Source organism: Trichosurus vulpecula, chromosome 7 (assembly GCF_011100635.1).
Source record: "Trichosurus vulpecula isolate mTriVul1 chromosome 7, mTriVul1.pri, whole genome shotgun sequence".
In the NCBI taxonomy this organism is placed as follows: domain Eukaryota; kingdom Metazoa; phylum Chordata; class Mammalia; order Diprotodontia; family Phalangeridae; genus Trichosurus; species Trichosurus vulpecula.
Window position 1 is genome coordinate 113,403,792 of NC_050579.1, and position 27,158 is coordinate 113,430,949.

The 27,158-nt window shown below is 36.3% G+C and overlaps 1 protein-coding gene across 1 annotated transcript in view; it reads right to left on the bottom strand.

Annotated features, from left to right (window-relative positions):
* UTRN (utrophin) overlaps positions 1 to 27,158 on the bottom strand; it is a 467,326-nt gene that overhangs the window by 434,684 nt on the left and 5,484 nt on the right. Inside the window, exons 2-7 of the mRNA XM_036766848.1 lie at positions 12,675 to 12,767; positions 10,752 to 10,829; positions 8,931 to 9,023; positions 8,070 to 8,242; positions 5,329 to 5,444; positions 4,126 to 4,286 (exon numbers count right to left, since the gene is read on the bottom strand). Coding sequence (XP_036622743.1) covers positions 4,126 to 4,286; positions 5,329 to 5,444; positions 8,070 to 8,242; positions 8,931 to 9,023; positions 10,752 to 10,829; positions 12,675 to 12,743 — 690 coding nt within the window. The 5' untranslated portion in view covers positions 12,744 to 12,767. The remainder of the gene's footprint in view (positions 1 to 4,125; positions 4,287 to 5,328; positions 5,445 to 8,069; positions 8,243 to 8,930; positions 9,024 to 10,751; positions 10,830 to 12,674; positions 12,768 to 27,158) is intronic.

The following is a 27,158-nucleotide window of genomic DNA, read 5'->3' on the forward strand; positions in this document are numbered from 1 at the left end:
CTAATCCTAATACCCTAGGACAGGGCTGTCCAACCTTAGGTTTTTATTGAAACAACAGACAATATATTTTGATTTGCCATTTCAGCGAGAGCTCCTTTACTAAAGCATTTATGTAAATTTCTATGCTTGTAGGTGGGCCGCATAAATCACACTGCAGGCCCCATTTTGGACAGCCCTGCCTTATGATAAAACTAAGGTATAGATTTTTTGGGGGGGGGGAGTGGGGCAGGGAACGGAATAGTTTGTGAGAATTCCAAACAGAAAATAGTGATAATCAGGAACCAGAATAGGTTCATTAAGTGCAGATAAAACCAATATACACCTCATATGCATTTCTGTTAATGTTCCTAGACTGATAGATATCAGTGCAATACAGCAGCTACAGCTTAATATATTCAAGAAATTTGAAAAAAAAAAGGTTCTTAAGATCCTTATAAACACCATGGACAAATAAGTATTCAATAATACTATGATGAAAAAGATTCATAACTGGCTGCTGAACCAAGACCAAAGAGTATTGATTAAATTGATTCATGTCACAGGGAATTCAACAGCACACTACAAGACTCTTGTAGTTGGCCCATTCTAGTTTGACACTGTTATGCAAGTCTCTGAAGAACACAGGAAAACCATGTAATTCAAAATGGCAGGTAAAATAAAGCTGAAAGTAATAGTAAATATTGTTTAAAAGCAAACTCAGAACTTTTAAAGATTCTGACAAGGAGAGATGGACTGAAACTAATCTGGCATAATTTATTAGAGATAAAGTCCTGTACTTTAGGTTTTTTAAAAAATCAACTGGAAAAATACATGATGGGAAGTAATAACTCCAAAATTCTTCATTTATCTGAAAAAAACCCTCATAAATAAGGGACATTAAGTGACTTCAAGACAACCTTAAGCCGACATCATACAATGGCTTGGAACCACATCTTAAAAAGTGTAGAAGGAAGCATCAACATGATCATGACATGTCTGAAAATTATGCCAATACAAGAAGATTTAAGAGATTGTCAAGAATTAACCTGGAAAAGAGAATATTTGGAGGAGTATGATAAGCTATCTTTAAGTATGTGAAAAGCTGTCATGAAGAAAAGTTAATAGATTTACTCTATCTACTGGGGAAAAAAATACATGCAAAAGAAAAGTTACAGGGAGGGAGACCTTAATGTACAATATGGAAGAAATTCCGATGATTGAAAACATTTAACAAATAAAAGGGACTCCCCCCTGTCCCCCAACCCCGTGAGTTCTCAAAACTCCATTCAAAAAAAGAGTGGATGACAACCTGCCAAAATGTCTGTAGTGGGTAGCTTAGATGATCTTTCCAACCAAAATTCTATGAATTAAAGAACTGGTCAGTCAAAAAATAGGATAAATTTCTACACGGAGCAGCAAGATAACTAAGAAAGGAAAAGATCTTTATAAATTCTGTTTATTTCTCATTAAAAAAAATATTCAATTGAAAATAAATGAAATTTGGGGGAAGGGGGAGAGAAGTAACAATAATATATAGATTTATTCCTTCCAATGGAAGAGAAGAAGTTTCTAATCCTTCAAAATGCCTTTTGATTTCAAAGTCTTTGCAAGATCAGAGAGAAAGCTATTATTTGGCTGGGGAAGGAAGGGTAAGAATGAATCGAGATGAGAGACTGGGTCTTTGCCATATAATAAAAAGTTGTAATCCTAAGCAAGATGAAAGCATTTTATATTGTTTCAATATTTTGCCTCAGTTTTTAATTGGCATCTGTAAACTTGGGCCCTACTAGACTAAGAACCCAAATAACCCTGACACATGGCTAGAGTAGAAAAAAAAAAAAGAAAGCCCTGATATTATCAGAGTGCAATACTCCCAAAGTGAGCACCTGACTGGTTCCTGTATTTTCTCTACTCCTAGATTCCTTTGTTCAAATGAAAATTAAAGGGAAGGAATCAGATCACACCACTCTACTTAAAAGCTCAATGGTAAAGGGAAATTCAAAACCTGAAAATGAGCATCACTTCAGACAATAAACACTAGCCTTTTTGGCAGCTCATGCAAGGAAGCTGCTTTAAAACAGGCCCAAATACAAGGAGCCAGATAGAATGGAGATGACGTAGGACTGTGAAAATTGTACTGGGATGGAAATTAAAAGACCTGGGTTTGAGGCTTGCTTCTTCCCTTGTGCAACTTTACATACGTTATTCAATCTCTTATTACATCATTTGCACCACTGCATCTCTAAAATGTCCCTCCCTCACTACAGAGAAAAAGTGGGAAACTCTGTAACATGTTAACACTTTGAGCTTCTTGGGGAAAAAAAAAGCAGGTCAGAACAAACAAAATGTTGTGGATATTTAATTGAACCCATTTCAAAATGTTGGCCAGCTAAACAATTCCCTCCGAGTAAAATGATGCTAAAGGGTAGGAGGTGGTAGTGGTGATAGTGATGGTTGCTGGTGTCATAATAGCCGGAGTATCAGCAGCTGACATTTATGTCCTGCCTTAAGATTTTCAAAGCATTTTATTCATTTAATATTTCATTTTAACGTTACTACTGGACTACAGTTATTATTATTCCATTTTGGAAGTAAGTAGATTGAAGTTAAAAGAAGTAATTTATCCTCATAAGAAATATTGTTAAACTGAACTTTCCCTAGATCACATAGCTAGAAGCTGTCTACTACTTTTGAGACATAGTCTTCCTGACATTAGACGCAGTCTTCTATTTAAAAATACAGAGTTATACTGCATTCCTTTCAAAACAGAGGTCAGAAAGCCACAGTAATTCTAAAGAAAAATTGATCAATCAGAAAGTATTTATTAATAGCCTACTATGCAGCTGTGTTGGGCAGTAGGGATATACACACAAAGAATGAAACAATAGCCATTCACAATGAGTTTATAATCTAATACAGACAAGTACATAAAAAATATAGAGCATAATTTTCAAGTTGGTAATACAAATATGCAAATTAATTGACTGTAAGATAGCTTGGGAGAGATCACTGCCAAGTGGGGGAATCAGAAATGACTTCCAAGAAACAAAGATTCAGCTAGCCGCAAATCTTAAAGACAGGGACTCTAAGAGGTTAAGAGGGCATGGCGATCTTCCAAGGAAGGAGATGGAAGATAGAAGATAGAGAAGGTCATTTTGGTTGGGTATAGCAGAGGTCAGGAGTCTGGAAAGCTAGACTGGGACAAGACTGTATAGGGCTTTAAGAGCTGACAAGAGAAATTTATATTTTACCCTAGAGGTAGTAGGAAGCCACTGGAATTGGTTGAGTAGAAGAGTCACATGGCCAGAACTGCCCTTAAGGAAAATTACTTTAGTAGCAGTATGTAGAATGGACAGGAATGGTGAGACTGGAAACAAGGAGATTAATTGAGAAACGACTGCAATAATCGAAGGGAAGAAAGATGAGAGCTTGAACTAAAGTGGCAGCTGTGTGAGTAGAGATCTAAGGAGCTGGCATTCTAGCACTAAAAAAAACCAAATATTACAATAACAGAATATACCATGTTAAAAGCAAAAGAGTCTACATCACTTTTTAATGGGATACTTGACTTTTTTTTTATTTTTAATTCTATTATTTTGGAGGGGAAAACTAGGACACCAAGAATGAAGTCAAACACTTAAGACTCAGTATGGTAGTATAGAAAGAGATTCAGCTTGGTGTCTTAGAAAACAGCTCTGACACTTACTAGGCATGTGAATAATATTTATAATGGTAATCATAATAATAATGAGGATGATGGTGATGATGATAATGGCTAGCATTGTTATAGCACTTACAAGATACCGGGCATTATGCTAAATGCATTACAATTATTAACTCATTTCATCTTTAAAAACAACTCTGGTAGATAGATGCTATTATTTTCCTTATTTTACATTGGAGGAAACTGAGAAAGAGGTTAAATGACTTGTTCAAGGTCACACAACTAGTAAATATTTGAGGCTGAATTTGAATTCAGGTCTTCCTGAAGTGCTCTATCCACTGTGTCACCTAGCTGTCTTGAATGGAGAAAACACTGCCATCTGATAACTCCAAGACTCAATACTCTCATATATACAATGAGGAGGGTTGGACTACGCTGACCTTTAAAGCACCTTCCAAATCTATGAATTCTCACACACTTACTTGCACAGTAAATTCTCCTTCTTCACATTCTTTCTTAAATCTCCTTGGAAGAGTTTCGACTTCCCGAATGTCTTCCATGGTGACTTGCTGAGGAAGCACCTCAAACAAAGATGTTAAATACATAATTATGGATTTCTTGTCAGGAAGCTGAACAGCAACATCTATAAATAGAAGGAAATAAGAAATAGCTTAGCCTTCTCATGTAAAATATGTGAAAGGAACATACTGGAGTAATCATTCAAAGTTAGAAATAGTAATCCACCAGCTTGCACATGAACAGTACCTAGCCAATAGCATATGAAGTTAATAAATTATTTCTTTGCAATACCAGAACTCACTAAATTTCCCTTCTGTGTGATATATAAGACATAAAAAGTATTTAAAGATTCCCCACCCAGAAAATTCTGCAAAAAAATCCCCAATTCATGTGTGCAGATAATGTGGCTACTTTCACAGTAGCCACATTAGCTGTTGAATGTTGGCTCATTCGGCAAAACTTTTCGCAGTAGTAAACAAAATTAAACAATTGTCATTACATATCAAATAATCAGAAAAGTAGTGAATTAAGGTATTTCAAAGGAATCATATTTTTAAATTTCATATTCTAGGTTATTTACCCATGGTACATCTTATATACACATACCTCACCTAAATACTGTCGTTGAAAAGAAACAGAGAATGAATAACATCTCCATTTATGACAAAGAAGCTAAAAAAGTATCAACCCTAAATCATCCTTTGTTTGAAATCTGTGTGTGATTTTGGTAAATGGCAGGAATACTGGAAAAATATTTTAAGTAAAAAATCTCTGTGGAAACACATGGTCTTACATTTTAAATTAAACAAATGTAACTCACATATCAGATTATATGGAGAAAGCTGTTTAATCATCACATTTTCCTAAAGGTTAAGGTTATTCCCCAGTAGGAAACTAACTACAAATAAGAAATAAATGACACAATACTATAATGGATACTTCAACCTTTTTAAGGGTCCTTACAATAGCTAAGAAGAAATGCTCTGGAGAATTCTTTTTTCCAATTTAAGGGCCCATGGGTATATTTACTCCCAAAGTGATGTCAAAAATTTTACTACACTCAAATATATGATGTCTCTCAAAGGAATAGCAATTGTGCCCAATTTTCTAAATTATAAAATGCCTTAAAATGTTTAAAAATTAGAAATGAAAATCTTGTAGAGTACCTTCAGGATCTAACAGTTTTTCAATTCCCAGATGCTTTTGAGCCTTGTTAAAAGCATGTTCTAGTCTCTCAATTGGGGACATTTTAGTAACTCTATCCCAGTTAAAGAGATCGGGTCTGAAAGAACAAGATAAACAAAGTCAACACAGAAGACAATATAAATATTATTATAGTTCAGTATAAAGTTTGGGGTCTTAGACATAAATAAAATAACAATTTGCTTTCCATATCACTATTGTCTATAATCCAAATATCATAAAACATATTACAAATCTTGAGCTATGTATATAACCAATATTTAAACATAATTTTAAAAAAGAAATATATCAGAAAAATTAATTCACTCAACATTTATTGAGCACCCAGACCCTAAGGGGAAGTCTGGTCATATCCCTATTGAGTGAACTGCCATTTTCCTTAGCTACCCAATTATGAGTCTTCATTTCTCTTAACGGGCTAATTTTCTGCAATAATCAACTATTCCTCCTTCTAACTTCTGTTCTCTATACCACTATTCACCTGTATATCACGTCCAAAACCTTAGTGCCAACCTTGACTCTTCTACATCATTTTTCACATTCAGTCAGTGGCCAATCTCTATGGAATTGACTTCCATAATTTTTTCACGGCTATCTATCCATTACTCTCTATTGCCACTACTACTGCATTCATACTGAATTCCAACACCATCCATTTGGACTAGTATAATTATATGTTAACATGTCTTCCCAGCTTTACTCTCCACCTCCAATTAATCCATCATACTATGGTCAGACAAAATTTCTTCCTTCATCAATCTGGTCATGTCATTCTTGAGTTCAAATCCCTTTCTTGACTATTCCCTTATTGGAGCCAACAATGCACTGTGCTTTTATGTCTCTTATGCATTTAATTTCTTATTATGGTTACCTGTGAACATGACATATTATATCTCCTTTCTAATCTGTAACTTTTATTGTGGAGCCATGTCCTCTGAAATTTTATCTCACCTGGCACCTAGCAGAGTGCACTATACGGAGAGGTGAAATGATTTTGCTTCTATGCCTTTTTTTTCTACCTACAAGGATATGTTCTAAATACATCTTGAATAAGTACCATTTGCAAACAAGGAAATATATGGCTATATATGTACACATATTATACATGTGTATATATACATACACACTGAACAAACAACAGTACAAAAGAACTGAAAAAACAAGTTCTGAAGAAGAAGAAGAAAGAAAAGAAACATCAATTGCTGGAATTGAAATCAATGCACTGGGAGTGAGAAAATCTGGAAATCATTATGTACATTATTTTTTATGCCAATATGAAGCAGAATAACTTATTAGCTACCATTGATTTTGATTTTCATCCCATAAATGAAATGGGGATAATTATTCTTGTAATGAATCTTAAATTTAAATGGATGCTTACATGGGTCTTAAATGTTACATGAAAATGCTAACTATAAAGATGTGATATAGTTATACTTTATCTCTGTTTTTCAATTCTTACCAAGCCTTCCTATCAACAACAAAGTCCAAATCAGACGTTAAGGGAAGCGTCAAATATTTTATCACTACTTTCCCCATATTTTTGCCTCCTTTGTGATCACTAATATCACAAGATAACTAATGCCCATTCTGCCTTAAAACTGCATCTTCATTATTTACCGCAAGACTTAAATAGGTCACTTAGGAAAAAGATTAAAATGAGGGTTCTTCCTAGATATACAATTAAATCATCTGTAGCTAAGTACATGATTTACAATAGAAATAGACAAAATAGTTCAAATTTACAATGTTTATACAACAATTAAAGTCTACTTTCCTTATATATTTTGTATAAACTCTTTTTCCTTCCAATCAATGTAAGGCATAATTGATAGCTATGTATGTATGTGTATTAGTGTATACATATACCCACAAATAATGGTTCATTTTTACTGTCACTACACAAGTACCACAACCGTGAAACCACTCATTATTTCTATTAGTCTAAAACACTAAAAATTTGCTGACTTTCAAAAAAAACTTAAATATACACTAAAAACTACTTAGTATTTTAGGAGGAAATGGATACTTAGGCAATGCTATATAATTGAAAACAAATGTCTAAGCTTAAATGCTACTTGATTATCTATGAAGAAAAAAAAACATAAAAATTTCTTCAAGGACATTGAAATCCTTTTATTCCCCCTCAAATGGCTTGAAAAAAAAAACTTTTGGCAATAAGAATACTTGAAACTAACAAGCACTATTGTTTACACATAAGACTGGCTGATGTTTAAAGAGTGGGATTAAAACATGCCAAGCATTTCAACTTTTTTTGTTTAAATCAGAAAGTAGGTGGAAGAAATCATGGAAGCTAGATTTTGTGGCCTTGGCATTTTGTCTTCCAAGAAAAATCTCCATTGGTAGTTTTCTTCTTTCTTTTTCTTTCTTTTTTTTTGAAGGGGGGAAGGCAAGGTAATTGGGGTTAAGTGACTTGCCCAAGGTCACACAGCCAGTAAGTGTGTCAAGTATCTGAGGCTGCATTTGAACTCCGGTCCTCCTGACTCCAGGGCTAGTGCTCTACTCACTGCACCACAAAACGATATGTTATTTGGCAAAGTGAACAGAGAGTAGAGACTATAATTACTTGAGAAGAATCTATATTTTCCTATAGATTTGTCCTATAAGATATCTTAAGTCCTCCTCCGATTCTTAATGTATGACCTTATGTTTTTATGATGTAAAACAGGGTAAAATTTCTCACTTGTGTCGATGGAGAACAGCATTAAAGGCCAGCCCATCGGCCCAACTTGTAGTGAAATTGAGAACGTTGACCTGACTATAAGGCCTTGTTGACTGCCGAACCCAGCTCAGAAGAATCTTCTCACTGTTTGTCTGCTGTAGGTCTGACATGATATCTTTCATGACATCTTTTACCTATTTAATTAGAAAAGCACCATTGCCTAGTCACTTGGAAAAATTCCTTGAATGAAACATGTTACATCCATAAACAAATACCACGCAACTCATAAGTATCTTATAGCAACATGTTATTTTAAAAACCACAGGTATAGCAAAGTAGTCATTAAAAAAACATAACAGTTGGTTTTCTTTTGAAAGGGAAGGAAGGAAGGAAGAAGAAAGGAGGGAGGGGAACTATTTCTTGATTAATAAATAAATCTGAGGTCAAAGAATAAAACCTACATATGCAAGAGCAAAAGAAATTAAAATATAAAACAGGGATTCTTAACTGGGGTCTAAAACTTCTTTTTAATATTTTGTTTTATTTTTAAGAAAAATAAACATTTTAAATGTATTTAATATTAATAATGTTTCAATGTGATTGGTTTCCTTTTTAATACTACATATTCTATTTTATACATTTAAAAATATATTTTTTTCTAATAAAGGGTCCATAGACTTCACCAAATTACTACAGGTGTCCAAAACACAAAAAAGGTTAAGAACTTCAAATCTAAAATACGTCAAACTTTCTTCTATTATTCAAAAGCTAGATACTTTTTTTAAAAATAGGGCAAGATAAAAGAAGACATAGGCTTGGAGGCCTTCTATATTCCTAAAAATAACTATTTTTAGAGGGGAAAATGGACCAAAATTTCCCCACCTGCCAGTGCAAAATGATACTCCACAGTAAGCCCAGTGTCAATTTGTGATTTCCATCCACAATATCAGTTCCTCCTATGTTTACCAGTTCTACCTGTGAAAAAAAAATGGTCTTAAGGCAATTATGTCAATAAAATATTTTACTTTTTTGAGTATTTTTCTCTTTTTTAAACAAATATTTTAGAGATTTAAAAAAAATTATGGTAGAACTTCTCAATAATTCCATTCATTTCTCCTCACACCCAACAATATACTCTTTTGTACCAAAGATGCACATTTAAACAAAATAATCAACACATCAGACATGCTTTGACTTTTTCATGAACAAAGATCCAATGGTTTGACTGAGTAATACGAGAAAAACTAGAAGTCAATAACGTTATTACTGAAACACATTTAATACTAGAGATTCCACTAAGGTACTATGGGATACTTAACTTCAGTGCATAGCTGACTCCTAGTTGTCAAAGACTCTATCAGCTCAGAACAGGTTCTGACAGGTCCTTCCCTCTCCCCCAACTTGGAAAGACTAAAAATACAGCCTAGTGTTGGACTCTATGCCTCTCATTTAAGGACTAACCTAGAAAAAAATCTAAAAAGCCTCATCACCAGAGGGTTAGCCACCAGATGTTGAATTTTTATGGCCACAGAAATTCATCAAACTGTTTATGAGAGGCCCAGAGCAGTTGACTCTGCACCCATGACAGCAGTGCCCAAAAAGAATTATCACTACTATCAACAATCAATGATATATCTTTTGAAATATTTCAGCAACAGTAGAGCAACTTTCTATCTACTTGTTAAAGCAAATGACTATATAAGAATTCATACAAAATATGCTTAATTTTTCTCATAACTTACAGACAGACACAGGATAATGTCCTTTTTTTTAAAACAAACAAAACAAAACATGATAATTATACTTGCAGTGGTATAGCAAATTTTTGATTTCATAAAACTAAGGGATGCTTTCTCACATGTCAGTGAGCATGAAGAGTACTAAACGCCCACAAGTCCTGGCTAGCACTACAGTTATTTAAGAACTTCGATGACTCACTACATATGCTATTCCATATAAAAGGCAACAACAATGTGTAAGAGCAATGAAGGTCTAATAAGAGCTCAATTAAGAAATTTTATATTTATTTCCGTTTAGAATAGGCCAAATTGCTTAATAATCCCCTTCATTTTCCTGGACCTTCTCATTTGAATTTAAAATGTATGCATACATACATATATTTAAATACACATGCATGTATACATTTCTGAAATGTACACAAGTGCTCATATATACATATAAAGTATCTCACAAGGAGCCGCATTAACAAACGTTACTGGTTTAAGTATATTTGGTTAAATATTGATACTTTGTATATCAGATATATTCCTTTTAAAATATAAATTTAAACATTTTTATTACATTGTTCTTATGCAATATATGAGATATAGGATAGGCTTATCTTACCAAATTTGTGAAATATAATAGATTATAATAAAGACTACAACTCCTGTAATGCAGAACCTCTGATACATCATATATGCATTTAACGTACAGAACAAGCCTGAACAACAGGCAGCCTATGGGCCACTTACAACCTGCGGGTCACTTGTGGCAAGTCAAAGGATTTCTTCTATATACAAAGGATGTTTTCCTCTACATTTTTCACCAGCTCTACATTTTGCAACATCCACCCACCCAGAATCCTTTGGCATGAATCAAGCTGCCCAAGAGCCATAAGCATCCCATGGGCCACAGGTTGTGCAAGCGTGATATAGAACAAATCACTTATAAAGGGAATTTAAAGTACTATTCCATACTTACGTTGTTCTGATGTAAAACCTGTAGAACTCTGTTGACATTATTTAAAGCATGTACCCTTGTGGAACCACGTTCCTTAGGCTAGAAAATAAAACAAAAATTATGGTGGGTTTTCTTCTCACATAAGGAATAAAAAAAGAACTAAATACAATTTTAGAAAGACACTTCCATTAGAGTAATTTGTTAGGCATTAATCTAAATATACAGTACTTGCATACAGTGCAAGTACTTAAACTATAATGTTCAATAAATCCTTTTGGGAAGAAAATTCCTTTTTAGCAAAGGTAGACCTGCACACAATGTGAACAGGAGGAAATCCTGGTCTTCCCAGGGCTACATACCTGAGACAGTATTTGAGAAGGAAACAAAATAAAGAGAAGGATCAGAGCCACAAATAGGAATTCTTGTGCCTAAGGCAAGCAGGACCCAAGGCATCAAATGTGCCCTTGGTTAAAATGGAAGACAAGGGAAATAGAACACTGGCCTGCTGGAAAAGGAACAAAGACCCTGAGACACTTAAAAAGCACACATCTGAAGAGGCTACTATGGGGGGAAAAAAGCTGACCCCAGTCTGCCATCTGATATCAAAATAATTAAAATAATTACTTGCTATATAACAATATAATAATGATAAATAATTAAAATAAAATTCTAAATCCTAACAATTACAGTAATCAAAAAATGAAATGAAGTTTCTCAGGAAGTGTGGGGTTCCCCTTACTGAAGGTATCAGCTTAAAGGGGAGATGATACCTTGTCAGGAATGCTGTATATAGGATTCTTTTTCAGGAATGGCTTAGACTCCATGACCTCTGAAGTCTCTTCTTATTCCAAAATTGTGTGAATTAAATGCTAAATGTAGTTGTTTCTTTGCTGCTGAAAGGATGCAAGACTTACTTTTCTTCCCTCCATCCTCCCCCCTACCCCGCACTCCCTAGCCCCTGCTTAAATTCAGGAATCTTTAAAGACCCAAATGCCCTGTACTCTTTCTGGTTCTAAAAAGGACACAGTAACACTGATTCATGTAGAAAGGCCTCTTGACAGAAGGCCAGGTTCCGTGACCAAGTCTGGCTGCCAGTAGAACCACAATGTTAGGACTTCAATACTAAAAAAAGTCCTAAATGGTGAAGTTCACAAAAGGCTACATAGTTTTGTGTAGGCTCTGATTCGGTGGGTGAGGGGGACCCTTCCTTATAGACAGGGATTCTTTCCCCATTCCCCATGCCTACAAGGAACCAGGAGTAACAGACCATGTGCCTGAGAAAGAAAGAAGGAAGAAAGGAAGCAGGGAGGATAGTGTTAAGACATCATGGAATTCCAACAATGCATACTGTATTTTTTTCAAACCTCATAACAAAGTTTCAGACAATCAAGTGTGCCAGTGGAACATAATCCCCGTTACATGTAAGAAGTAGTACCATGTAAGTATGAACTGAGTGCCATAAAGGAAGTTTACTAATCTTTTAATAAAATGTCAACTTTATAATTCTCAGAAAAAAATACTTTGAAATAGAGATAGATGTTCAGTCACAGAATTGTGACTTATTTTTTAAATTATATCTATAATATGCATACATATCATTCTACCTATACTGAAATCATCCTTTATCACCTATGCTCTATAATTCTAAACCTTAACTGTTTTCATGACTTTATTTAAAGAAGCTATAGTACCATGATTGCTTTCTCTCCCTATACTGGGACAATACAGTATTAATACCTTTACAAACATTTATCAGTGGCAAAAGTGGAATTCTCAAGATAACAGAATGAATGCTACTCTATCAAATAATTTGGGAAAAAATCACTACTAATACACTTACATTTATGTCTAAAATAATTTGGTAATTATCTATACTCACTGCCCTCATACGAATAATGCTTGAAACAATCCACTGCTTAATCCTTAAAATGCAACTTTTCTTACCAATGAAGTTCCTGTGAGTCCCTCTAGAAGATCCAAAAGCTTCCTTCCATCTTTGAGATCTGTAAACATATCCTTGATTGGTGGTTTTCCACTCTATCAAATACAAAAGAAAAGTAAGAGCTTACTTAGAAACTGACAATTCCTAATACAACCAGCAAGTAAACTTAGCTATACGTATGTATATGTATATATTGTGGGTTATACAGGTATATGTATATATGCATGCTTATGAATAGGTCTATATACATGTAAGTATGTTATGTGCATATTCATGTGCATGTGTATGTTATATATGTACATATTTATGTATGCATGTTTACATTTATATGTACATATTCACATGTGTTCAATTATAAAATTTATTATTGATTATACAAAATGCATAATAATAATTAAAAATCCTACTAGCCATGTCTCTATGACATGAGTCATAATATCCAAGGCCACAGGTTCCCCACCCCTGTCCTAGAGTGTCACTTTAACTCATCTGTGAAAGAAATGCCATACTTACCACACCTAACTCACCAACTAACTAAAGGGATAAAATGAAATAACATGAATGTACCTTGAAAACTGTAATGTACTTTAGAAAAATAAGGTGACAATAGTACCAGAGTGTTGTTATAGTTAACTGTTTTTGGTCAGATCACTCTCTTTAGACTATTCGTGGAATAGGAATAAACTGAAGCCCACAAGAAATCTTGGAATGGCTTAGTCAGACTCAGGTACATAAATTCAAGCATTCATCTTTTTAGAAGAAATGCAACTGAAGAGAAATAAAACCTCCAAATGAACAGAATTCTAAATTATAATGAATGCAACTACATTCCAATGAAATTTACTGGTTTTTGTCAGATAATTTTTCTAGGTAATACAGTCCACTCAAAGCAGATTGACTGAGCTGACTGGTTACTTTTTTCCCTGTGGAAAACAAAAAAGGATTTGCTTCCCCAGAGAAAAGTACCTTATCTGTGATGAAAAAGAAAAAAAAAAACAGATTCCTAAAATGACCGGAATTCCTTTCAAAAGTGTGAAGCTTACTAGCCACCACCCCCCAAAATTAAATCACTGTTAATATTTTTTAATGTGATCTATAACTACAATGAGCAACTGTCCTTTTCTAAAAAGGAAAATCATTACCCTAAATCTGTAGTTATAAAAAAAAATTTCTTCAGGCTTAGATTCCCAACATCTTTGTCTTTATGTGGTACTGCTTTTCACCTCTTATTCTCATGTAAAATCACAGGCTTCTCTCTCTCTGTCTCTGAACTAAGAATCACAACAGAACCAGGAGACCCAACCCACTGTAACCAGGAGGAGCAGAAAGACTTTGGTCTGACAATGTACCAGCCTCTTGCAAGACCATGGTGCACCACCTCCTCCCACCACAACATGAAAACCATTCACTACCTAGCAATATCCCTGGTTGTATGCTTCTCTACCTTTACTCTCCTTCCAATTTCCTCTGCCTCCCTATCTCTTCGCTGGCCCCTTCCTTCCTACTACCTCTTATTAAAAGCTTTCCCACGGGGGAGGCTGGGAAGAACAATCAAATATATGGTGTATAGATTTCAGCTTGACGGACCTAATTCTTCTGTGAAACCCCTTGAAGGCTCATCAGTAAATCACAATACGCACTTACTTTACAGATGAGAAAGCAATGCCTCATAATAGATAAATGACTTGTCCAGGATAATATGTTAAGTCAAAAAAGTCATAATTAAGTGTCTCCAGATTCATTTCAAATATGAATCTTAGAAGTCATCGTCTAAACACTAGCAGAAGCAAACATTCTCTCTCTGTCTCTAATGTGTTTCTGCTTTGTGAATGATTCTATTAAAAACAAGTGTGCACAGAAGTTCCCAAGTGCAATCCTCTTTTTTGTTCTTTTCATATTGCAAAGTTTGTGCTTGTACATTTTTTTTAATTTAAAAGAAAGCAATTCTAAGCACAGTAGAAGAGCATATGAATTTCAGATTCAACAAATATCTATTGATTGCATATTATAAGTAGAATAATTCACTTAGAGACTGAGAAATATACAAAAATTAAATAAAACTCACACTAATTAGAATGTAAGCTCCCTGACGGGAGAAAATGTCTTTCTTTTTGCTTATATTTGCATTCCCAGGACTTAGTTCAGTGCCTGGCACATACTGAGCATTTAGTAAATGCTTAAGGAGTTAATACTTATTGTCATGCTCCCTAGCTTATTAACAGGACTTGTAGCCTGGGAGCGGATACACAACCCATACAATACAAATAGAATACCAACCAGGGCATCCTGACATAATGGAAAGATTGATTCACAAGCCCTGGCTTTGCTGCATAATTCTACCTCTTTATTAACTGGGTGCCCCATGGGACCCAGGGATCCCAGTGTCTGACAGATGTCACTTAACTTTTGTCTATGTCTCAGTTTCTTTAATTATAAAGTGAAAATAACAATACTTCAATTACCTACATGACAAGTTATACTGAGAAAAATGCTTTGCAGGCACCTGAGTGGCGCACACTCTGGGTGGAGTACTGGGCCTGAACTGGCAGACCTGAGTTCAAATCTAGCCTCGGACACTGATTAAGTGTCTCACCCTGGGGAAGTCACTTAAAATCAGTTTCCTCATCTGAAAAATGGGTGTAATAATAGCACCTAATTCCCAGAGTTGTTGTGAGAATGAAATAAGGCAACATTTGCAAAGTGCTTTGCAAGCTTTAAAGTGATACACACACACACACACACACACACACACACACACACACATACACACGTTAGCTGTTATTATTAAACATAATAGTATTAAACAAATAAAGGCCACAATGATGATGATGATGATGATGATGGTGGTGGTGGTGGTAGCAGAATTAATTCCTCTACTAAAAGATTCTATGCTTAATTTTTTATGAAACAAAGAAGTTTTTATGATGAGAAAATTAAATGCATTTGGTTTTTAAGTTTGTATTTTCATCTATCTGGTTTTCATAAAACAGGGCACATCTACAGTTGATATTCATTAAAGGTTTGAAGAAAGCATTCTGATGCTCCCCACAATGGCTCACAGTTCAAGTGCCATGGGCTTTTCTTATTATGCCAGGTGCTTCTTCTCCCCTCTAGCCCCAATTGCTTTGTTTAATCTCTATTTTGTTTTGGCCCATCTATTTGTAGATTGCTTCTTCCAAAGAGAAGGAAGCCAGTAAGAGTGGACTTGGAGTCAACAATATCTGAGTTCAAATCCAGCCTAACGCTTAATAGCTGTGTGACCCTGGGAGAGTCACTTAACCTCTCTGAGCCTCAGTTTTCTCATCTGTAAAATGTTAAATCAACAAGCATTTATAAAACACTTACTATATGTATGTGCCAGGCACCTTGTACAAATGCAAGAAGAATCCCTGACACCAAAGAGTTTACATTTTAATGGCAAAGACAAAACATAAAAAGAAGAAAACTGAAAAGGTGGGGAGGGATGGGCCAGGCTTGGGCAGGGAGGTTCATAGGGCAGCTTGAGAAGAGAGATAAGTTACCCACTGGAGACAAAGCAGAAGAAAAATCCTGAGAGTAAGAAATAGAGCCTGGAAAGGAATGAATACATGGCCAGTCTGAGCATTTTCCTTGAAATAGAGGTTCTGGGAGAAACCAGGGAAATGAGAGGAAGGGACTAAAGGGGCCAGGGGTACCTGATACTCTATCCACTAGACCGCCTACTTGCCCCTCAGAAATTCTGGATAAAATGCTTAACAGAGAAAATCTTGATAAAACAGGGGTAATAATAGTAGCTATTTCACAGGGTTGCTGTGAGGATCAGATGATATAGATGATAAAGCTCTATAGAAATATTATTTTTGTTGTCATTGTTATACTGACTGCAACCACAATAGGTACTTAATAAATGCTCCTTGTTAACCTCTCAAGGCCTTCGGGCAACTTCAATAAGTTTCAGAGATCCATGGCAGTCAGACGCAGGTCTGCACAAGCAAGAGTAGTTTCTTCATTGGAGCTGGAAAGTTCCCAAGAGAAATGAAGACCCTTCAAATTCTCTTCCCTCACCCCTCATCTCCCCCCACCAGAAAAAATCCCAGCACCTAACACAGTACCAGCACATAGTACTCATGTAATAAATGCTCACTGAAATGAAATTTTAGGATGGGAGTAATTATTTCGCAAATACTTAGTAGAACAGATTCCATATGTAGATCAATTTAATAATGAACACAGCGCATGAAAGTAATCTATTTAGTCAAGCACATGTCCACTGTTTTCACAATACAAACTCAATACATGGGAATCTGATCTGGGAAAAAGTTCAGAAATGTCAGAAGTCATCTTTTAACAAAAATAAAAGATAATGCATCTTGCCACTTGCAGCTCGGTTTAGACTTTTTCTTCAAAAAAAAAAAAATCTGATGTAATGACTTTTTTTAAAAGTATGAGGAACATAATTTTCAATTCAACCAATATTTAATGAGCTTCCTATGTGCTTGGCACTGTGGATAATAAAAGAGAGTTTGTCCGTTACTCCTGGGAGAGAGGTTCGGGAGATGCCCACTAACACACAACTTCATAAAATTATACATCATGAATGAAAGCAGGAAGGACAGGGGCCTCCCCTGGTTTTATTCCACCAAACAAAATAATCTAAGACTTCAATGGGAAAATTACAGTTCTGTAATGAACGAGATTTTCCCTCACTTCTGAAGTTATATGCCTGCCTTTCAACCCAAAATGAAACCTACCCCCAAAATCAATACCATCCCCTCTTTAAGTGAAGTCCTTCTTCCCATACTACCTGCTGCTACATTTTTTAGGAATCTTGGATGGGATGGAGGAAATTTTCCTGTAAGTGTCACTGAGAAACAAAGCAGTGTAACAAAGTATGGAGAAAATGGAGCTCTTTTGACCTTTGATGTAGTAAATACCACAAATATTTAAAAACAAAAACTAGAAATGGTGAGGGTCCAACTTTGTAAGATGTGTTTGTTATCTAGGAGGCCACTTCCCAATATTCGGAGCCAATTAGGCAGTGTTCCAAATGAGCTACTTTGTTCCATCAAGTAATCCACTCTAAAGTTGTAAGTCAAGCTCAATTGGAAGTAGCAAAGTCACCTTTACTTTTAGGTAATGAAGCCACTAAGTCCAAAGGAAAATGGAACTCAAGAATTCCATCAGAGGGTAAAAAATTATAAACAGTGATGCCTTGAAAGCTGATGGCAAGGAAGAAACTAAAATCCACAATGCAGACTAGCTTCGTTCTATGAAGTTTATGCTGGGTGGTATTTTTAGGAGGCTATAATTTGACATGTTCTATATAAAGCCTAGCTATGAGTGGTCAAGTTATAACTGGGTTTTACCGCATATGGGAACTGTAAAAACAAAGCTATCTGATTGTTGGTGGGGAGGGGCAAGGTTTCCAGTTTTGTAGACATTTGATATAAACAGTCTTTTCTGCCTATGATGTGAAGGGACTTAGCCAAATAACAACCCAAAATACTTGATGTGCTAACCAACGACATTACTGACAATTGATAAAGAAATACTACAGCAATAGATGAAAGAATCTAGCTCTAGAGTTGAAAGGAAGCTTAGTAGGCCATTCCAGATCAAGATCCTGATTTTACAGATGGGAAAACCAAGGCCCAGGGCCTTGAGTCATTTGTTTATGATCATACAAGTCTAAAGTGGCAGAGTTAGTTCTTCTGGCTCAAAGTTTAACGCTCTGTCCACTGTGCACACTACCTTCCTAGACTCTAAAGTAAAGTAAATGCAGTGATTTCTATTTTAAAAAGGGAAAAAAATGGCACAATAATTAATGATCAGAACCAGAATGACAACAAGGATGCAGTAAGTGTCAATCCTGGGACAAAAAAAACATCAATTTATAACTACTTAAAAAGGACAAAATATCAGAAAGTAGCAAACGTGGATCACCTCGTGAAGAGTAAATCATGACAATCAAATTCACTCCTTTATGCCTTAAAGGTACTGGCTATTCAGAAAAGGAGACATGGCAGAGGTCCAAAACTCCCATAAGCTTCTCCTTTCATCCCACATACTGCTGATCAAAGACTCCAGTTAGACCAATGGCTTTTCATTTTTATTCCTTGAAATCACAGGTTCCAGTGGTATCTCTAGGGATCACAAAAGACATCTACTTTTTGCCTACCCTGACTCAGCACCAGAAGCTGAGACTCCAGAGAATGCGAAAACAATACAAATAAGGTTAATATAGTCCCAGAAATATGTGCTTACAATTTGCCAGGCCTGAGCAACTAGATGGCATAGTGAATAGAGGGCTGGACCTGGAGACAGAAGACTCATCTTCTACAATTCAAATCCCACCTCAAACACTTCCTAGTGGTGTGACGCTGGGCAAGTCACTTAACCCTATATGCCTCAGTTTCCTCATCTGTAAAATGAGCTGGAAAAGGAAATGACAAACCACTCTAGTTTCTTTGCCAAGAAAACCCCAAATGGGGTCATCAAGAGTTAGACAAGACTAAAAACAACGGAACAAAAATGTACCAGGCACTGTGGTAAGTGCTTTATAATTATTATCTCATTTAATCCTCAAAACAACCTTGAGAGGTAAGTGTTTTATTATCCTTATTTAACAGATGTGGAAACTGAGGCAAATAGTGGCTAAATGACTTGCCCAGGGTCACACAGCAAATATCTGAGACCAGATTTGAACTCAGGTTTTCCTGACTCCAGCTCTATCTACTATTCCACCTAGCTGCTTAGCTACCTAGAAAGGTGTCAATCAATCAACAAATCTCAACTGACCATTTCCTGCATCAAAAGCAGATTGTCTTAAATATAATTTAATACTTTGGGCAACGGGAAAGACCAGCATGTCTCAGTTTGCTCTTCTATAAAATGCAGATTATAGTACTTTTAATACCTATGCCACAGAGTTAGTTCTGAAAAAAGCGCTTTATAAACCTTAAAATATTATCTGTATATGTATGTATGTCTACACGCACACACACACACACACGTGTATGTGTGTGCGTGTGTGTTTTTATGGCGGGGGGTGTATTTATTATCATTATGATTATTATCATCTTCATTTGGGAGTGATAACTGGGTATATGAAATTCAGTTGTGACAGGTATAATTTAAAAGGGAAGGAGAAAACCAAAGACCATGAATAATACAGAACAGAGGAAAACAGCTGGTACCAGCACAGCACAAAGAATACCTATCTTCTGAAGGGCAGAACACACACTGAGTGAGAGTCAGCGATAAAGCGCATCTGGGAAGCGTGAGTTCTAATATATTCTGAACTGAAAACTCTGACCATCTGAAACTGAGAGCATTGGGAGAAGGAATCACAACACCGTAAAATCTCACAAGTGGAAGGGACCTCAGAGAATATCTACACAATGAACAAGCATTTATTAAACTCTTACTAAGTGGGCATTTATTAGACACTTACTATGTGCCAGGTATTGTGCCAAGTACCGGGGACAGAAAAAAAATATCCCCTCCACCCCACTCTCCCCCCCAAATAGGCCCTGCCCTGGAGGAACTCACGGTCTAATGAGGAAAACAACACAGTAACCACTATGCAAATGTACACAACAAGACCTATAAACGACAAAGGGAAGATAATCACGGAGTGTGGACATTAGCATTAAGGGGAATAGGGAAGGCTTCTTGAAGAAGGTAGGATTTTAACAGACTTGAAGGGAGAAGAAGTCAGGAAGCAGAGATGAAGAGAGAAAGAGCTCTAGGCTGAGGGGACTGTTGGTGAAAATGCAGAGTCAGGAAGTGGAGTATCTTGTATTGTACAAGGACCAGCAAGGAGGCCAATGTCACTAGATACCAGAGTATGGGGAGTGGAGAACCTGTAAAAAGTCTAGAAAGGCAGGATAAGGCCAGGTTTTAAAAGCCTTTAAAAAGCAAGCAGAGGACTGTAATTTGACCCTGGCAACACAAGGACACTCTCAAGATCCCTCTGAAGAACCCTGGGACTTGGGAGACACTAGCAAAGGACTGCCCAGCTGTGGCATGCCCACCTCAAAGAAGGTGCTACACACTATGAGTGAAGCAGAATTGCAGTAGCTCAAAAGAAACATTAGATGCCCAAGTTTAGAGACATCTCCACTCCAAATGTTCATGTGGGACTATTTGTGCCCAACCTGTGAGTGAGTGTTCTCAGCTCATCGGCCACAGTCAGACACATTGTAACTGGACTCTAACATAGTGATATCATTTTGGTCCTCTTCAAGAACAAAGGACAACAACCAACTGGGAGCCATTTGAGTTTATAAATAAGGAAGAGATGCGGTCATACCTGCACTTCAGGAAGATCACTTTGACAGCTGAGTGAAGGATGGGCTGGAGTGAGGAGAGGCCTGAGGCAGGGATATCAACCAGAAGTTTATTACAAAAGTCCAGATTTGAGGTGAGGGCCTGTACCAAGCAGGTGGCAATGTCAGAAAAGTCTGGGGGCACCTAGGTGGAACAGTGAGTAGAGAACCAGCCCTGGAGTCAGGAGAACCTGAGTTCAAATCCAGCCTCAGACATTTGACACACTTATTTAGCTGTGTGACCCTGGGCAAGTCACTTAGCCCCAATTGCCCTGCCTTCCTTCCTCTAAAAATAAAAACTTTTTTTTAAATTCTAAGAAAGGATTTCCTCTACTCAATCCAGTCTTTGCATAAAGAACTCAAGTGAGAAGGGTTTAATCCCTCTTCTATATTAAAGCCCTTCAAATTTGTCAGGGTATACTGGCAAGCAACGTGGGACTTTTTGTTTTGCTCATTTTTCTTTTGAAGTTCTAGTTCTTCTCAGCACTAAGGTAATGAAGTGCCTTTGACTGAGACTTGCCTTTGTTTGAATCAAGAGTCTTTGATTAATCAAGTGTCTTTGATGACCTGTTTAAGTCACAAGATAGCCTAAGTCACATGAGTTTGAGTCACATGGTTGTGATGCCCTCTGTGGGCTGACCCTGAAGAAATGTATATATACTCTGAGGTTTTGCTTTGGGCACTCACTCATTGGAAGAGTGTTTGTGTGACTTGGCCAGACGAGACTCTGGGTACCCATTAAGGAACACCCGCCCCAGCCCCTAGCCCCCTGCTTTGAAAATCCAGATGGTGGTGCTTCTCTCTCTGGTAGTTATGTATGTATTGCTATGGACAGACAGTTAGAAACCCTATCTGCTGATTTGTGTTATTTGTTCTGCTTATATAATTTCTGCTGGTAATTTCTGTTCATGTTTTCTCAGAAGTTCAGGGTCCTGATTTTTTCCCCTAAATTAAGTAAATAATATATGTATGTTTAATCAAAGTGAGATTATAAACCCCTTAAATTTGCTTTACTTAAAAAAGGAGATCAAAGACACTGTGCTAGCAGCCCTCCTGTGTGCTGGTGTTATTGGCCTTATACCTCCACAGCAGCTGCTAGTAACATGGTTGTTACACAGGGTCTTAGATAATTTAATCTACTTATGTTTTCAAAATTACATAACAGATATGCAGAAAAGAAAGGCTTTTTGAGAGATAAAATTAACCCCCAACATGGAATGTAAGCTCTTAGCCTTATGCATAACGAGAGCTCAGAGCTTTGAAGTTTACAAAAGAGTTTTCTCAAGTCACCAAAGTACTATTACTGGAATTTCATAAATGAGAATATTTGAACTCAGAGAGGTTAAATGACTTAGATCACATACCTCCTAAAACTGCAGAGATGGAACTCCAAGCTTCCTAATATTAAGTCCCTCACTTTTTTAGGTTCCATATTCCCACACTGAATCTTTTTATGCCCCACAGCACCCTGTGAAACACAGTCCCTTTACACAGAGTAGATGCTGAATAAATGCTGGCATAAACAATGAATGGATGAGTGACACTAGTTTTCTCCAACAAAGGATTGGCAGACTTGGACAAACTGTGATCTTGGAGAGAACGTCAAAATCAATGGAGATCATAAATTCATTGTGAGGATCTGAATACTGCACATAAAAGATTATTTTGAGTATGATGTTAAGTAGCTCCCATCCATAGAGTAATAAATAAGAGAAAAACAGACAGGAATTTTGCCAAGAGAGTTCAGCTGACATAGGATAAAATGTAAATATGTGAACAGATTACCAAATGAGGTTATACATTTTTTCCATCATGAAAGATCTCTTAACAGAGAGACATCTTTTCTTTGGTATTTTAGGCATTCACCTCCCTAGAGGTGACGGTCTAAGCCACAAGACTTTTAGGTTCCTTATGAAACTCAACTGAACAGATGTAAAAGGATATGTCTGATCCCTGGCAGTATACAGATGTTCTGACAAAGCTTCACCTGATTTGCATCCTGAGTTTCTCAGCTGCAGCAAAAATGGAAGAAAAAGGGCAAGGACGGCAGATGAACTGCACAAGAACGGGAATCAGTGTCATGTGCGATCACATCTGCCCCCGCTAATGTCAGGGTTAGACATACAACAGTTGGACTATACACCACATGGGTCTGGTCTGTGGAATCCTTTATCAGAAATCTTGTTTCAGAGCTGGGGCTGCAAGGGACAGCTTGGAGCACAACAAAGTTTCAGATCCTGCAAAAGCACTCCTGATGTATTAGAGCCATAATATTGCTGTCTTGTTTGCCAACACAAGTGGGAAAAGGAGAAACACATCCTTTCTCAATAAGACACAAATTAAATGCATGTATCCAGCTCCAGTTTTACTGGGAAGTTGGCCATTTACAACCCGACATTGATTTTTAGTGATACTATGAATAAGATCTTCACATTAAGATACCATAGCTTGGGGCTGGAAAGAAAATCCCAATTGTTTGTGGATTTTTTTTCCTGCTCAGAGATTAGAATACATGCTAAATGAAAAGTTACTATTTGTGAAACATATGCCTAATGTTCTGAAAATATGTTTAAGTTGCTTTACCATTGATTAACTACTTTTCTAAAATAAAGACCTTGGCAGAGATGATTCAATGAGACATTCAATTGCTCATTAGACTGTAAGCTTGTGGAGGGCAAGGGCTGTTTTTGTCTTTCTTTGTATTCCTAGCTTTTGGCACAGTACCTACAACATATTAAGTCCATAATAAATGCTTGTTGCCTTGCTGTTGGCATGGCAAGAGATGGTACAGGAGAGCCTAATAAACTGGGACCTGTGCTGAATGATTTGAATGGTAGGTACATTCATGCATTCACAAATACATCTCTTATACTCAGAATAGAATGATAATAGGAGTTAAGGATAACTGTCAACCAAACTGTCCTGGAATTCTGAACAAGAATCCAACAGCTTGGTAGATATAGTGCCCCTGGTGTTGGGTATTTTTGCATAAATAAAATGGCATACTATTGTCTACGATCTTGAAGAAAAAAAGAAAAGTTATATTAATTATCAAGCATCAAGCCGGGAAATAATAAATGAATCTCGCTTGAATCTGAATCATACTTTCTTGATGTCACTAATGTATGAACTCCTTTGCACAGTAAAGATCATAACCTATCCAGAATTTATTATAGTGGGTGACTACTTGCCTATGTTTTTCCACAAATTCTCCATAAAGGTCTGCCCAACATACTAGAGTCCTTTTATGGATACCAGTGTAGCCATCAAGGAGTCTTCACTCTGACAAAAAGAAAAGACCCCTTCCCTTTTGGTCACAGCTGTCCTATCAAACTCAAATAGACAAAGATCCCCACTGGCCACATAGTGCCTCAGAAAATCATGGATTAACATTACCTATATTGTATTTTTATTTATTTTGTTAAACATTTCCCAATTACACTTTAATCTGGTTCAGCCACTCTGGAGATTTGGAGTCGAGTTTAACACCTATGTCTTACATGACATCTTTTATGTTGCTTACTTCACATAAGCAACCATTCTTAAGACTGTGCTACAGCCTACGTATATCTAGGCAAATTTCCAATGATTTTGGGGTCACTTAAAACTGTGACTCTTTTGAGACTATGGTATTCCATTATTCATAGCTATAGAGCAACACAGAGAGAATAACAATGTTATGAAAAATACAAAGCAAAAAACATGCTTTGATGGCAGGAAACACCTTAGAGTCACTAAAAGGATGATGCTGTTTCCAAAACGTGAACAGCTTGTTCTATTATTTCTGTCAATTCTCAGCCAAATTCACTGCCCATGTCCAGTGTGTTTTAAAGACGCATGTACTAAAGGGGTAACTTGGCTGTCTGACTGCATGCTAAAACCCAGGCAACATATAATCTTCATCAATATTTTTAACTGCACAGATTTCATGATGGAAAAAGAGGAGGAGGAGGAGGAGAAGGAGGGACAGAAGGAGTAAAAAGAGGTGAGGATTGGAAGCAAGAAGAGGGAAAGGAGGAGGAAGAAGAGAACTTCCCAAATTTTTCTGGATATAAACAAAATTTCTTTCAAACATACCAATAGGGACAGCTAGGTGTGACAGTGGATAGAGCACCAACCCTGGAATCAGGAGGACCTGAGTTCAAATTTGACCTTTGATATTTACTAGCTGTGTGACCCTGGGCAAGTAACTTAACCCTGATTGCCTCAAAACATACAAACAAAAAACATGCCAATTACACTCTAGAAGCAATGATGGTAAATTGTTAGTCTGGATTTGTTGTTAATTAGTCATTTTACAATTGTGTCTGACTTTTTGTGACCCCATTGGGGGTTTTCTTGGAAATGATACTGAAGTGGTTTGCCATTTACTTCTCCTGTTTCTTTTATAGATTAGGAAACTGAGGCAAGCAGGATTGAGTGACTTGATTTGCTCAGAGTCAGCTATAAAATATCTGAGGCCACATTTGAACTCAGGTCTTCCTGACTCTGGGCCCTGAGGGGGTCTACCAATTCTCTCCATTACACCTCCTAGATGCTCAATTATCCTCAATACAAAAAAGGAAAATGCATATTTTTCAATGATAATTGAGTGGTTTCCTTGCTTTTAAAAGTTCCTGGCAATTATAAATCACTCTGAAGCTTAAAGAAATGCACCACTTGATGGATTATAATTGCCTAAAGCAATTAGTTAGTTTGTTTAAAGTTAAACACAGACCAGAATTCATGAATAGACCCAATAGGACTCTGGAAGCTCTACACTATAGTATAAACATTGCACTGAGTCAGCCTATAATAAACAAGAAATTTTCCTTTCACTGTCTGTGTAACAGAAATGCCACATTGACAAGAAAAGACTTCATCAGTACTTTGGCTGTGTTCATTCTATAGATGCCCCTATACATCTCAATTCACTTAAATTATTATCACAAACTTTCAAAGTTACTATAGGTCTTGTTTATGCAGAGTACCATTTTCTCCGCTAATGTTCAATATTTTTATTTCTATTTTTATAGTATTATATATTTTTTAATCATTCCACTCACAAATGCTTCAAATGCTTTCAAATTTGGACATATTACTAATCTAAGGATCTGGCATTGTGGTCTTCATTTAACAGATAAATAGCACTAAGAGAGTCTCCAAAGGACTGAGAACCACCAATGAGTCAGTGGACAGGTGTATGCTTCCGTGCTAACACAGAAAAAGTAACTGGAAAAAACCAGAATCTTTAAAGGATATCAAGTGTTTTTTTTTTTAAACGCATGAATGAAAAAAGAAGTGGGCAGGTCATGTAGTAAGAATGGAAGATATGTGCTCACCTGGTATACTCATGAAGTCAAAAGAACTAATATCCCAAAAAGGTCCCCAGCACATTTAGTGAAACCTCCAAAGTGAATTTACAGGAGAACACAAAAAAAGGGTTGCACAAAATAAGGTATGAATTGATTGAGATCTGTATCATTAAAAGGAATTGCCAGGATCACAGATCCATTTAAGTACTGAGATTCTTAAAATATAAACATTTCATTTTCTGTTTTTATGTATTCCTGTGACAATCACAACACCTTAAGTACAGTGGCTGTTTAATAAATATTGGTTCCACATAACCGGATGACTCAACAAATTAATTCCAACCAAAATTAACCACTTATGAAAACATGTATCTTCTCTACATTCACTTCCTTCTCTTTTCCATCTCCCTTTTCAAGGATAACTTCAAAAATTCCTAAGAAGGACTCTGTCATTTGGACTGCCTAACTATGCCAAATGAACAGTGCTGAAAATGTGCCAAGGAAAATGCAGGCTGAAAGTCAAATGATATTTCTTAACAGGCAAGCAATGGAAGCTTCATTGCCTCCCTGGGGAGACAAGTCTACTAACAAACTAAAAACATGTTTAAATTAGAATAGATAAAACTTTCAAGAATATTCTAGCAAATCCTGGGTTAGAATAAAGTGGGACTGGTGAATTGAAAATTTTTTTTCCACCTCAAATTTTAGAATTTAAATGATGAACAACCAATGACACCAAATTTTGAGGTACATGAATTTTGGCACTGAGAAAAGATCCATTATAGTTTGAAAAATGATTTACAATATTTAGCTATTTCTTTAAAATAGAGTAAGAGCAGCTAAATATATTTTATAACCATAGATAGTACTCAAATGCCTTGGA